The sequence below is a fragment of the Procambarus clarkii genome, chromosome 48, assembly GCF_040958095.1.
Source record: "Procambarus clarkii isolate CNS0578487 chromosome 48, FALCON_Pclarkii_2.0, whole genome shotgun sequence".
NCBI classification, from domain to species: domain Eukaryota; kingdom Metazoa; phylum Arthropoda; class Malacostraca; order Decapoda; family Cambaridae; genus Procambarus; species Procambarus clarkii.
This window is the reverse complement of record NC_091197.1, coordinates 4,889,507-4,902,745: the sequence shown is the minus strand read 5'-3', so window position 1 is coordinate 4,902,745 and position 13,239 is coordinate 4,889,507. Positions and strand designations below refer to the sequence as shown.

General features: G+C 45.3%; 1 protein-coding gene across 1 annotated transcript in view; it reads right to left on the bottom strand.

The window, feature by feature from the left end:
- The window catches only part of LOC123764692 (microtubule-associated serine/threonine (MAST) protein kinase dop), a 421,441-nt gene that overhangs the window by 48,113 nt on the left and 360,089 nt on the right, over positions 1 to 13,239 (bottom strand). The window contains 2 exon segments of the mRNA XM_069302486.1: positions 1,712 to 1,879; positions 12,922 to 13,091. Coding sequence (XP_069158587.1) covers positions 1,712 to 1,879; positions 12,922 to 13,091 — 338 coding nt within the window.

Genomic DNA, 13,239 nt, shown 5'->3' with positions numbered 1-13,239 from the left:
CAAAGTGGATATGCGGCTAGTGCCTTTATAGCACTGCTAAGGAATACATCATAACACAAATAATTACATGTTATTATGTTCTATTTTGTTATATATCATATAAATACATTGACCAATGTTAATATGTTACTTTCATCAATGTCCAAAAACAAAAATTTATGGGATTTTTTTAAGATTTTATTTTTTTTTTCTCCTTTGTTTATTATTTGATTTTGTTGTAACCGTCACACACTGGAGAACGCATACCAGTCCCAAACTATGAAGATAAAATGAAATTGGTCAACAAATAAATCAGTCACAACTCGCAAAACTTGGGACTTTGAAATTTTTTTGGCTGATTTTTTCACAGATTTCAAACTCAATTTTCCTCGTCTCTCTAGGTTGTTTTCATGATTGGGACCAGTTTAGGGTTTTTGACTTATATAAAGCACCTCCTATATATATTCTCTGAATCATTATAATTATAATAATTATCCCTATATTTAGCTTTTGGGGGGGGGTATTTTTTCTTTATTTCACTTCATCACATATTGACCTACAACCTTCACATATTCAAGTACAAATACCAAACAATGTTTATTAAAACACACAAGTAAATTCATGCATTAGAACTGCCTTATTCAATGTCGATAACTTCAATTATATCTATAACTAGAATTTCAACTTACTTCAGTATCCAAAAATCTAGTTTCTGACTGATTCTCACCATTTTTACATATAGTGTGCACAGCTGTCTGTTCTACAATCCCTACAGAATTGATTTTTCATAAACCCTAAACGTTTGGAGTTATACATTTTTATTGTCTAAATTTGCACATATTTCAAATGCCATATTGACGATTTTGTTTGCAGTAAACTATACTGAAAACTTATATTCTAAATATATGAAAATGAAGATCATATGCTATTCTGAAAGCATAAAATTGTCAAATGAACAATTGGTGATATTTTATATTTTTGCAGCTGATTTCAAAACCTGAAATTTTCAATATTCAATTTTATAACTATTTTTTATTTCTTTGTTTTTCAAGTTATGTTGGTATTATTTAGACAAAATTAGAGCATTTGCCTAGTAGATTATGCACAAAACATTTGAAAGCGTTTAAGGGTTAAACCGTACATAACCTGGGCATAACTAGAGCACACATATCCTGGGTATAACTAGAGGCTACATATCCGGGGCATAACTAGAGCACACATATCCTGGGCATAACTAGAGGCTACATATCCGGGGCATAACTAGAGCCTACATACAAACACAGAACAATTACTGTTCATACAAAGACTTAGCATACAAAGAATGGGCATACACAGGGCATAAAGAAACTGGGCATACAAAGATTGTGTATACATAGCTTAGGTATATGAAGCATGACCATACAAAATTGGGGACATACAATGACTAGAGCATATAAAGACTGGGGCATACAAAGACTAGGTATATGAAGCATGACCATACAAAGGTTGGGGCATATAAAGACTGGGTATTTACTCAAACAATTTAGATTTCTACTTCATGCCAATTTCTGCACCTTTGCTTAAATGTTTACATCAATTAGCTGCAGAATAAAAGTATATTACAGTTCAAACTATTTACCCCAAATGATACCATGGGCTAATGCTATCAGTGGCTAATAATGTCACGGACTCAAGTTGTCACGGGCTAAAGTAAAGTTAAAGGTGTCATACGCTAATCAAACTTGATTCATACCTTAACCAATCCTCTTCCCCAGAAATAGAGAATCGCGGCAGAGTCTCTCTCGAATGAGAATGGAGACGTCTTCTCCTCTGAACTTGGGGGGAGACATCCTCACTCTCGGTCTGCGATGATTCTGGAGTACTCTGACACACATGGCCTCCATCTAATTTACTGGCATTCCTAAATGATTATGAACAAGGTAATCTATTGCATTTAAAGTGAAAACAAACAATTTAGAAATAAACAGTAACATGTATCAGTAACAGAAAATACGAAATTGTCAAATATACGACTTGACATTTCCCATGCCCACCCCTCTCCAGTTCCGATATTTGTCTAGTGTCGGATCTTGGCTAGCTGTAACTAACAGGCTTCAGCTTACCGTGTTGAAACCACTACCAGGTAAAACCAGACCACTATATTATGAATGTTGATATCAGTTCTTCATAACGAGACAAAATAATTAACGCAAGAAAATTAACAAATAATAGAAACTGTCTATACAATAATCCTTTCTTTAAACTGATACGAGTTACCTGCACCACTCGTCTATTTATGATATTTACTATGTATGAACAGTCATCAATTGCTCAACACACCCAGGTGACTGACGAAGCTGTGAGCCTCGAGTTTTAAACGTGGAACACGACTCGTCACACGTAAGTGCTCAAGTTGCTTTTTTCTTAAAGCAATAACAGAGGACAAGTTAACACAGTTAGGGTTTTTTGATAATTATAGAAAACAGGAAAATAATATGCATGCTATGTGGGAGGCAAGAAGCTGCAACAAGGAAGGCATTGACTGCAGGAGTAATAAGCTGTGACAATGGAGAGAGCATCTGAAGATGTGTGGTCTTCATATACAAGAGTTGAGTTGTTACATTCTTGTACAGCCACTAGTACACGTAGCGTTTCGGGCAAGTCCTTAATCCTACGGTCCCTGGAATACGATCCCCTGCCGCGAAGAATCACTTTTTCATCCAAGTACACATTTTACTGTTGCGTTAAACAGAGGCTACAGTTAAGGAATTGCACCCAGTAAATCCTCCCCGGCCAGGATACGAACCCATGACATAGCGCTCGCGGAACGCCAGGCGAGTGTCTTACCACTACACCACGGAGACTGCATATGCACTACATGTAGTGGCACTGTAGTTAAAGTTGTTTTCATAGCTGTACGAGATGACAAAAACTGCAGGGCTAGTCATTGCAAGGTACAGCAGCATTAATGTATTTGCATGTGGTTAACCATAATATTAATTGACTGCTGAAAATATTGAGCACATTCACCAAGTCTGCCAAATGAAAGTTTGGCAGTCAAATTTTCCAAACTGAAAAATTATTATAGAGTAAGTGTGGCACTGCACGTTAAGACGCTGTGTGGCACTGCATGTCAAGACGCTGTGTGGCACTGCACATCAAGACCCTGTGTGGCACTGCACGTCAAGATCCTGAGTGGCACTGCATGTCAAGACCCTGAGTGGCACTGCACGTTAAGACCCTGTGTGGCACTGCACGTAAAGACCCTGTGTAGCACTGCATGTAAAGACCCTGTGTGGCACTGCACGTAAACCATTTTACATTCTGATGTTTAAATGTGTCATTTGTACTTTGATAGTAAACATTCCAATGATGCTAAAATGCGTCATTTAATTGCTATTCATGAGCATTCTTATAATCGTCCCCCATCATGTATAATCTATTAAAAATACAATTATTTTTTGCATCTATTGTCTAGTGCAGAGTTTCTCAATTGGGGTTCTGTGGAGCCCTAAGGTAACTAGGGGTTCTGCAAAAGATAATGATAAATAAGTTCTTTCTGATCATGTGCAAATGTATTTTTGAGTCATTTGTGATATATTTTTCTCATTTAACCAGTTTAAAAGAAAAGACAGAAATCGTCTCCCTTCCGTCACGTCAAAAGTTAAAGTAAGTTAACAGATGTTTATCTAAAGTATGACTGAATTATTTATTTCAAGGGTACAAAAGGTGAGCCCAGAAATCTTCATGATCCATGAAGGGCCGAGACCAGCTCGACCGGCAAAGTGTTAAGAGAGTGTTATATACTAACACATTTCGACATCAGTTAAACAGAGTTCAAGTTCAAGTATGTTTATTGAGATAAGCAATAAATACATCTCAAAGGGATAGAGTAGCTTAGGCTATTTCTACCCCCCAAATAAACAGGGGCATTCAGGGTGAAAGAAACTTTGCCCATTTGTTTCTGCCTCGTGCGGGAATCGAACCCGCGCCACAGAATTAAGAGTCCTGCGCGCTATCCACCAGGCTATGAGGCCCCTTTTAAACAGAGTCTATCATAAGCACTAGAAGTGACAAAGTTACTACTGTATACTTAATAAATTCTGTGCAGGTATATTAGGATATATATTATGCAAGCAGTAGTAAAAAAAAAAAAAACAGCGTTGAATGTATTGAAACACCATCTTCTGGGTGAGCCCCGGAGGCTCCCTGGCACTTATCGGGCTAATGTATGTTATATTAGACTGGAACATTAACTATGGAGTTCAGACCTACCAGGGATCATAAGCCAGAACCTGGCCCCTTCAGGGAGGTTTCAGGGAACAATGGCCCTGAAAAACCCCACCTGTGGTTGGAGGTTTTCCTTATCTGCCATTGATCGGGGTCAATGGGCAGATAAGGCACCCAGAAAGGTAGACATAACAAAAACCCCACATTGTATGAAACTAATAACAAAAACCGAACAGAGGTAGAACTCCCTTCAATCCCAAGGAAACGAGGAAACAAGCAAACAAGCAAACGTAACACACTACTGCCATGCTGGTCGTCTGCACAGCCCTCCCTTCCCAGAGAGGGGAATAGGGGGGGGGGGGACCCCTGGACCTCAGAGCACCGGCTGCATAGCACTCCAGTTCGGAAGCTAAGCTTCAACCAACGCAAAAAAAACGCCGACTGGTGGGAGAGAGAGTTGCCAGGGAGCCTCCGGGGCTCACCCAGAAAATGCCGTTTCATTACATTCAATGCTGGTTTTCTGAGGGGAGCCCCTATGGTTCCCTGGAGCTACATACCCAAAGAGAAGGAAAAGAGAGGGTTGACCTGGGAGGCGGCCGCCACAAACTCCGCAATGCGAAGTCAAGACAACAGGCTGCAACCTGCGACCCAAAGCAACACAAGAATGCCCAGGAGCAGACACGCTCACAAAATAACTGGTGGCCAGGACCCTGAGCGACCTCCAAAACCCCGCGACCGACATGAGCCCAAGACATGTTACCAAGCACGGCCGCCAAAGCTGCAAACGTCCAAACGGCACGGGCGCAAGGATAGACCGCAGGATGCTAGACTAAATAACCCAGCGGACGACCTCGGAGACCCCGAGTCCTGGAACAGGGAACGAGGGAAACTGGATCAACCCAAAGCGCATCCCCAGCCATATGGAAATTTCATATGGTCGCTGAGATGAACCTCTCAGGTGGGACACCATCAACAAAGCCACCTGATCACCATAGAGATGGTGATACACCCCGTGTCAAAAATACCAGACACAAAGAGCAGAGGAGAATGCCGAACCAGCCACGTATCTGAGAAGGCCAACCTGCCGAAAGAGGCGGAGCTGCAGGAAATGTCCCGGGTTTGGACACCGAGCAAGCGGTGCCTGAAAACAAGGCTGGGCCAGCCATCAAGGGGCCACGAGGACTACTCTCCCTGGGAAGGACTCCAACCGAGCCAGAACCCGAAGCAACAGCTGGACCGGGGGGGTGGGGGTGTGGGGGGGGGGGGTAGAAGAGGTACAGGTAACTCAACCTCAACCGGTCCTGCCAAAAGGCATTCACTGCGAATGCAGGAAGGGCGCCACATAGAATGGGAGATGCTGAGACCACGACGACACGAAGACGTCCATGTTCGAGAGTCCGTACATCCGGCAGAGCCAACGGAACGAGACAGCGTCGACCGTCCATTCTGTGAACAGAGGAATGAACAGAGACAGGCCGTCTGCCAGGACGTTGGACACTCCCCGGATATGAACTGCAAGGAGAGCCAAACCCTGGGAATCCAGCAGACGAGCCATCCAATGGGACCAACACCAAAGAGGCAAGGAACGAAGAGAGCCCCATGGTTCCAGCAATGAACCACCGGAGAACAGTCCGAATGGAGCCAGATGGTAGGGCCCCGAGTGATCCAAACCCTCCGAAGCGCAAACCAGACAGTCACGAATTCCCGAACCGTGCTGTGAACTCGACGGAAGGACGGACCACACTGTACCTGGCCGGCCTGGTGACTGCCAGTCACAAAGCTCGAGCCGAGAGATGACCCGTCCGTGAACACATCGATCGTAGGCTCGGGGAGGCACCAAGGCACTGAACCCCGAAAACCCCAAAGAGGAAGCCGGCGACGCAGCAACTGACACAAGGCCCCTGGAAGACGAACCTAACAATTGTGAGAGAGGCAGAAGGGGCGTCCCCGAAAGAACCAAAACAGACGCCGAAGCCAAATCCGACCCGGCGGGTAGACTAGCATGGCGAAGTTCAGACTCCCACACAACTGTTCGAGCAACCGTCAAGTGACCCGGGACCCCATAAAAAACAGCCGAAGGCGGGACCGCAGCCACAGCAACGCCTCCGGAGGAAGAGACAAAGAAGCGGTCCGAGAGTCCCAAACAAGACTCGCCCAGGTCCGAACCTGGGACAGAACCAGATGGAATGTCCTCCAGTGCACAGGAACCCGAACCCGGTGAGCTGGAAAGAACCACACACCCCTGGCGAGCAGACAAGCGGACCGACCAGGAGACTGCACCAGCCATTCGTCAAGGTGGGCCAGAAATCGGAACCCAAGCAGACATAGACAGGTCACCAAGACCCGGTAAAGATGCGTAAATACGCGAGGTACCAAATACAAACTAGGGCAGGCAACAAAAGCAGCAAGCCTGAAGCCCCACTACCAACTGTGCCAGTCTCGGAACCCTGGAGAAGAACGTGCCAAGAAGTGTACCAGAGGTCCAGGGACACCATACAGGCACCTGGCCCCAACAGAAGCTGGACCGGAGACAAAAGTCAACCGAAGAAGGCCAAAGAATCCAGGGCACAAAAGAACAAGTCCAGAAGAACTGCAGATTTGCAAAGTCCCATGTCAGCAATGGAACAGGCGGGAATCCCGGAAGGATGGGGCAGTTCGACCACGTCCAAGCGCACCCATACAAAGATGACATGACTAAGCGCAGGAGAAGAAGCCCACCGCCAGAATCTCGGCACCGACTAAACCCCACCCTGACCTCAAAACCCGCAGTCAGTCAGGAGCCGGGAACAGGGAGGGAAAAGGGGCGAACAACAGCTAACCATAACGGGGCAGACCCGGGGCATCCGGGTGGGAAACCAGCCTAGCACGTTGCAGCAACCTAAACTGAGCATGCAATGCGGAAGCCGCCTGTACACTTAACAGTAAGGATATAAGAAGAGTACTGGAGAACAAGCAGAGAATACAACTCGCAAGACTCTGGGTCAAGGTGTCAGTGACCCAACAGGCAGCATGACAGAGGTAAAAAGAGGCGACTGTCACCCTGAGACAAGGGCACAGCAACCAATGAACCCGCACAAGACTGGTTGGAACACGGAAGACACATCCACAGGTCCACTGAGCCCCGACAGGGTTTTCCAGAGCCCATAGGGTGATGACTACGGGAAGCTCGGGCAAGGTGTCGCTAACTTAACACCCAAAGCTAACAAGGGGATAGATGCTAACACTAAAACACCTGCGACGTGTACAATCACGGGGGCCTAGCAGAGGGCCACCAAACAATACTAGTGGGCCTACAGCCACACAAGCCAGACCCCCACCAGGCAAACGAACATAAAAGAGAAAACCTCGCAAAAGTACACCGTCCCCAGAAACAACAGGAACCGGTCACCGCGTAGGTAGCAGGCCGCACAACACCTTGATGCCCCAACCAGCATGATACCAGTCCCTACCCAAGGCCAAACAAGGACCCCAAGCCCCAGCTGGCCACCAAGAGCAAGGCAAATGCCGAACAGCAAGAACCCCTACAGGAATGGGTCGAATGCCCCAGGGAAGACGCGGCAGTAGTGTGTTACGTTTACTTGTTTGCTCATTTCCTTGGGATTGAAGGAAGTTCTATCTTTCTGTTCAGTTTTTGTTGTTAGTTTCTTACCATGTGGGGTTTGTTTTGTTATGCCTACCTTTTTGGACGCCTAACCCCAGTCAATGACAGATAAGGGAAACTCCCAACCACAAGGAGGGGGGGGGGTTTCCAGGGCCATTGCTCCCTGAAACCTCTCTAAAGAGGCCAGATTCTGGCTCATGGTCCCTGGTAGGTCTGAACTCCATAGCTAATGTCCCGGTCTAATATCAAATACATTGGCCCGATAAGCTCCAGGGAGCCATAGGGGCTCCCCTCAGAAAAAAAAGAGCTAGATATAAAGACAAAATATACAACATTATTCAATTAAGGTGAATGAAAACTGATATAGAAGTAACTGAAAGAGTATTCCATACATTACTGTAAGAAGTATAGAGTTCAGCAAGCATCCTTAAAAAAAATCAGCGTTGAATGTAATGAAATGCCAGTTAATGGGCAGGACCCGGAGGTTCCTCGGAGCTGATATGAATATATTAGATCCCCGACCTCTGTCAATGCGCATGGAGTTCTAGACCTACCTGGGACCATGAGTCAGAACCTGGCCCCCCTCAGAGAGGCACGAGGAGCAATGGCCTATCGAAACCTGTGTGATTGGAAACATTCTATGTCTGCCATCAACCATGTCAGGCACCCAGAAAGTTATGCACCACAAAACAAACCCCTATTCTGGTTAAAATATTGCTACTGAAAGCTGAACTAGTGGACAGAACCCCCCAAATAAAAAAAGAGCAAACAAGCATGACATCACCCGTCACAGCGCCACTTTCTGTGCAACTCCCCCCCCCCCCTCCCTGGGGGGGAAGAGGGGAGCCCCAGACCCCCACACTGGCTATCCACCCCACAGTTCTGAGGCTGGATGTCAAAAACCGCGAAAAAACACAGACTGGAGGGAGGGAGGGATGCCGGGGAGCCTCCTGGTCTCACCCAGACACTGGTGTTTTATTACATTCAACACTGGTTTTCTGGGGAGTGGGAGCCCCTTCAGCTCTCTGGAGCTACTTACCCAAAGACAAAACAAGAGGACTTACCCAGAAGGCAGTCGGGCCCTTGCTCCTCAACGTGAAGTCCAGACAACTGGCTGCAATGCGACACAACAATGTCTTGGGGCAGTCTCGGGGCATCCGGGATAGCAACCGACCTAGCGGCCTCCAAAGGATTCCTGATCAACCAGGCTGTGACTCATACGTCAGGCTGCGAGCAGCCGCGTCTAACAGCCTGGTTGATCAGTCCAGCAACCAGGAGGCCTGGTCGACGACCGGGCCGCGGGGACACTAAGCCCCGGAAGCACCTCAAGGTAGCCTCAAGGTAGCGTATTGCAGCAGCCTAAACCGAGCATGCAACACCAAAGCTGCCTGCACCCGAAGATCATGATCAGTGGACTGGGTGTATTTGAGTACAAACAAAAAACAAAGCTCGCAGGACTCCGGGTGGAAGGTGTCACTGACCCAACAGGCAGCAAGATGGAGGCATAAACAGCGAGTGTCACCCTGAGACAAGGAGACAGAGCAACCTTCAAACTCGCATGAAGCGAGAGGGGCCCAGGGGTCGCATCCATTGGACCAAAGAAACCCCGCGGGTCTTCCCAGGGTCTTTAGTCGAGTAATCTCGCTAAGGAAAGCCCAGGAAGGGTACTGCTAACCAGCGCCTAAAGTTACCAATCAAACTGCTAAAGCTGAACCCCCAGAGATGTGTACACTCACTGGGGTCTAGTGAAGGACCACCATGATATAAATGGGTGTAACCAAATCCATGGGGCAGACACCCCCCCACCCTCCCACCACCAGGCAGGAAAACAAAAACAAAAGAAAACCCCCGCAAGAGGACAACGTGCCCAGGCGTGTCACGGACCTCGGCTCCATCTATGATCCAGGTTCTGAGTTAAACAATTGACCCTCCCATTTATCTTAGTTTCCCTATCTTCTAATATGCTGTTCTGGGAAGTGATGAGGTACCGGTGATTGGTGACAGACAGCAGTGAAGCAGAGAGAGAGTGAAGCAGTACACAAGTTGACCTTGGGATGCCTCAGTTAGGGTGTGCTAGCCAGAAGGCTAGTGGAGCACTGAGGATTTCACCTTTTGGGTGTGCTAGCCAGAGGGCTAGTGGAGCACTGAGATTTCACCTTTTGGGTATGCTAACCAGAGGGTTAGTAGAGCGCTGGAAGACTTCACTGAGCATGCTAGCAAGTGGGCTAGTGGGGAGATTGAAGACATCACTATAACTGCAGCTAGCGTGAGGGCTAGTGTTGCACTGAAGACCTTGTCAGAGGTGTGTATATAGTTGTAGATAATAATAAGTGATAGTTTTAAGTGCAATTTTATTTCTTACATTAAACATTACACTGCATTTCCACCAAGATTTGGGATCTCTGAACTTGAGAAGGATCCTAGGGTTTAAAAGAATCCGGTTATGGAGGAGTTCGTAACAAAGCGTAACAGAGCCAGATGCTATGAGAGGTGAAAACTATCTGCACAGTACTCTGCGCCCCAACCAGTGACAAAACTACCCCCTACCCAGAGGCAAACAGGAGTGCAAAAACACCCCAGCTGACTCCAAGGGTGGTCAATCACCAAACAGCAAAAGACCTTGTGGAGATAGACCCCAAGGTGACTTGTGGAAGGTGGCTCCAAGCCTCAAGGGCAGTACTTACAGGGCACCTAGGGAAGGGGACCCTAGGTGCATGTAGCCCAAGTACTTGTGAAATAATTCCTGGCTCACACACCTCCAATAAGACAGCACCACACCACTAGGCACAGAACTGGAACATAGGAGCCAGAGACACACAACTTTGCCAATTCACATCAGCTGCAGAACTGTGGGGTGGATAGCTGCACGAGAGTCTGGGGCTCCCCCTTCCCCCTTCCAAGATAACCTCAAGATAATCTCCCAGGGAGGAGAGGGTGAGCAGACAGCGGCACGGTGACATGGTAACGTCATGCTCATTTTCATTTGGCGAGTTCTGTCCACTAGTTCAGCTTTCAGTAGTAATATTTTAACCAGAATAGGTTTGTTTTGGGGCACTTACCTTTCAGGGTGCCTGACCTGGTCGATGGCAGATAGAATGCTTCCAACCACATGGGGGTTTCTATAGGCCATTGCTCCTCGTGCCTCTCCGAGAGGGCCAGGTTCTGGCTCGTGGTCCCTGGTAGGTCTAGAACTCCATGCACACTGACTGATGTCAGGGATCTAATACATTCATATCAGCCAGGTTAGCTCCGGGAAGCCAAAGGGGCTTCCCCCAGACAGCAAGCAGAAACACAGGTATAGACTAAGTTCAACAGGAGCCATCCTCCTGCAGAATCAACTTGGATACACATTTAACATTCTAGCAATTCAGTTAACTTTCATCAATAGTATATATCTATATTACTGAGTTTTACACTGTAATTACTTATTAGTTTGTATTTATTTATATTTATTTATTTATTTATTTATATATACACACGTTCTTACATTCTTGTAAATCCACTAGCATGCATAGCATTTTGAGCAGGTCCTTAATCCCAGTTTTCCCCTGAAAAAACGACCCACCAAATCACTTAACAACCAGGCATCCAGACACTACTGGGTGAACAGAGGCATACAGTTAAGGATCGGTGTCTAGTCAATCCTCCCTGACTAGGATACAAACCCAGGCCAAAGCGCTCGCGAAGCACAGGGCGAGTGTTTTACCACTGTGTCACGAGGGACTTGCTACTTCTTTATTTATCTTTTTTCTATGTATCTTTCAATCTATCTCCAAGTTTCCACAATTTCTAACACTTAAATATCTCAAAATACTATTTATCATCATCTCTCCACAAGACAAAGCTTAAACAGAATATAGTAGAGTTGCTGAATTTTCTCCTAGTTTGCCTTACTTCTTGTCATCAATATTAACACTAACTCCTCCTCCAAGCTTTTACTTCTAACTATCCCAGCTTAATTATCTCTCTTGTTTATTACAAACAACTGTTAGACACTTATTTCCTATTACACTGACATTATGACTACTTGACTTATGACTACTTTATGACTACTATTTCTCATGTATTTCTATATTTTCAAATTTCAGGTTGCAAGACACTTAACTATTGAAAACCTCTTCCTACATTGACATTACACTTACTTCACATTCACAAAATGGCATCAAGATTCACATTAAGCATCTTATTACTTTCAGTGATGCAAATAAATTAATATCAGCACTTTCTTCTAAACCATGAATTGATTTAGAAATAAAAAGTAAATTTAAAATGATTAAGTATGAAATAATTCACGAGTTACCCCTCACTCGTCTGAACTTGAGTCGCCTGATGCACATGGGAGCAGATTAGGAACCTGCAACGCCTGCCGCATAAGGGTGTAAGCTCGTCTTTATATTTTAGCCACTCCAGAACATTAAAAAATACAACACAATGAAAAACAGTCTATTAATTAATGTGAGACAACTTTTATACTAGTAGCCCAGAGAGTAATCAGCCGTCAACCTCGTTCTGACAGTTCCTGCAATGGCGCTGGAACTAATCATATGGCAGGTTCCTGCAATGGCGCTGGAACTAATCATATTGGCGTTTGCCTTGCCATCGGAGACTTTCAGCGCCATGGAAAAGGGGGGACCTGCTGCATGCGTGACAGCTTCTCCCCCGTATCAACCTACCCTGGAGAGGCTACTCCAGACCGACAACCAGAGCACAACTCCATAGTCTCCCGAGACTGATGGATGCCTACTACTAATCACACTAACACGATTTAACAATGAGCGGCTCCTACGGATTTTATCACTAGTTGCCCATTCCAACATTATTTATCTAGCATGCACTTAAAACTTTCCTGTAAATTTTTTACCCAATTCCACTCCATAGGTTTAGTAATATATATTTCAAACCCATTTTTGACCCATTATTTACCTATTTCTTTATCTACATTTCTCCATTTTACACGACATTTACTTTCCCAACATGCAAGAATATGTATACTGTATAATGTTCACATACATATTTATACAGCTATTACATGCATGACATCTGTACTTTAACATATGAACATTAATTTACAATTATGAACAGCAAAATGCAAAACTAATTTTAAGCTAAACATCAATGTTAGAATAACTTACACATCTGGTGTAACAGGAAGGTCCTGATTTTCATTATCTGGTGTGTTAGTAGAGGACTCTAGTGTGGAGCGCGATGACTCCGATTGGTCACTGTGTCCAGAGTCTCCACGGGACACAATGGCCCTCCCTCTATCTGTCCCCTCATGCCCTCCTTCACCTGAAGTCTCGTTCTGCAATTTTAATGTTTAAATATTATTATGCTTTTGTCATGTTCAACATTCTCTCTCTCTGCAAAATGTCAGAGGATACCAGCCTACTCTCAGGTCAAAGTATACAAGATTAATGAAAAGATCACTACATACTGCACTTTAACAAAAT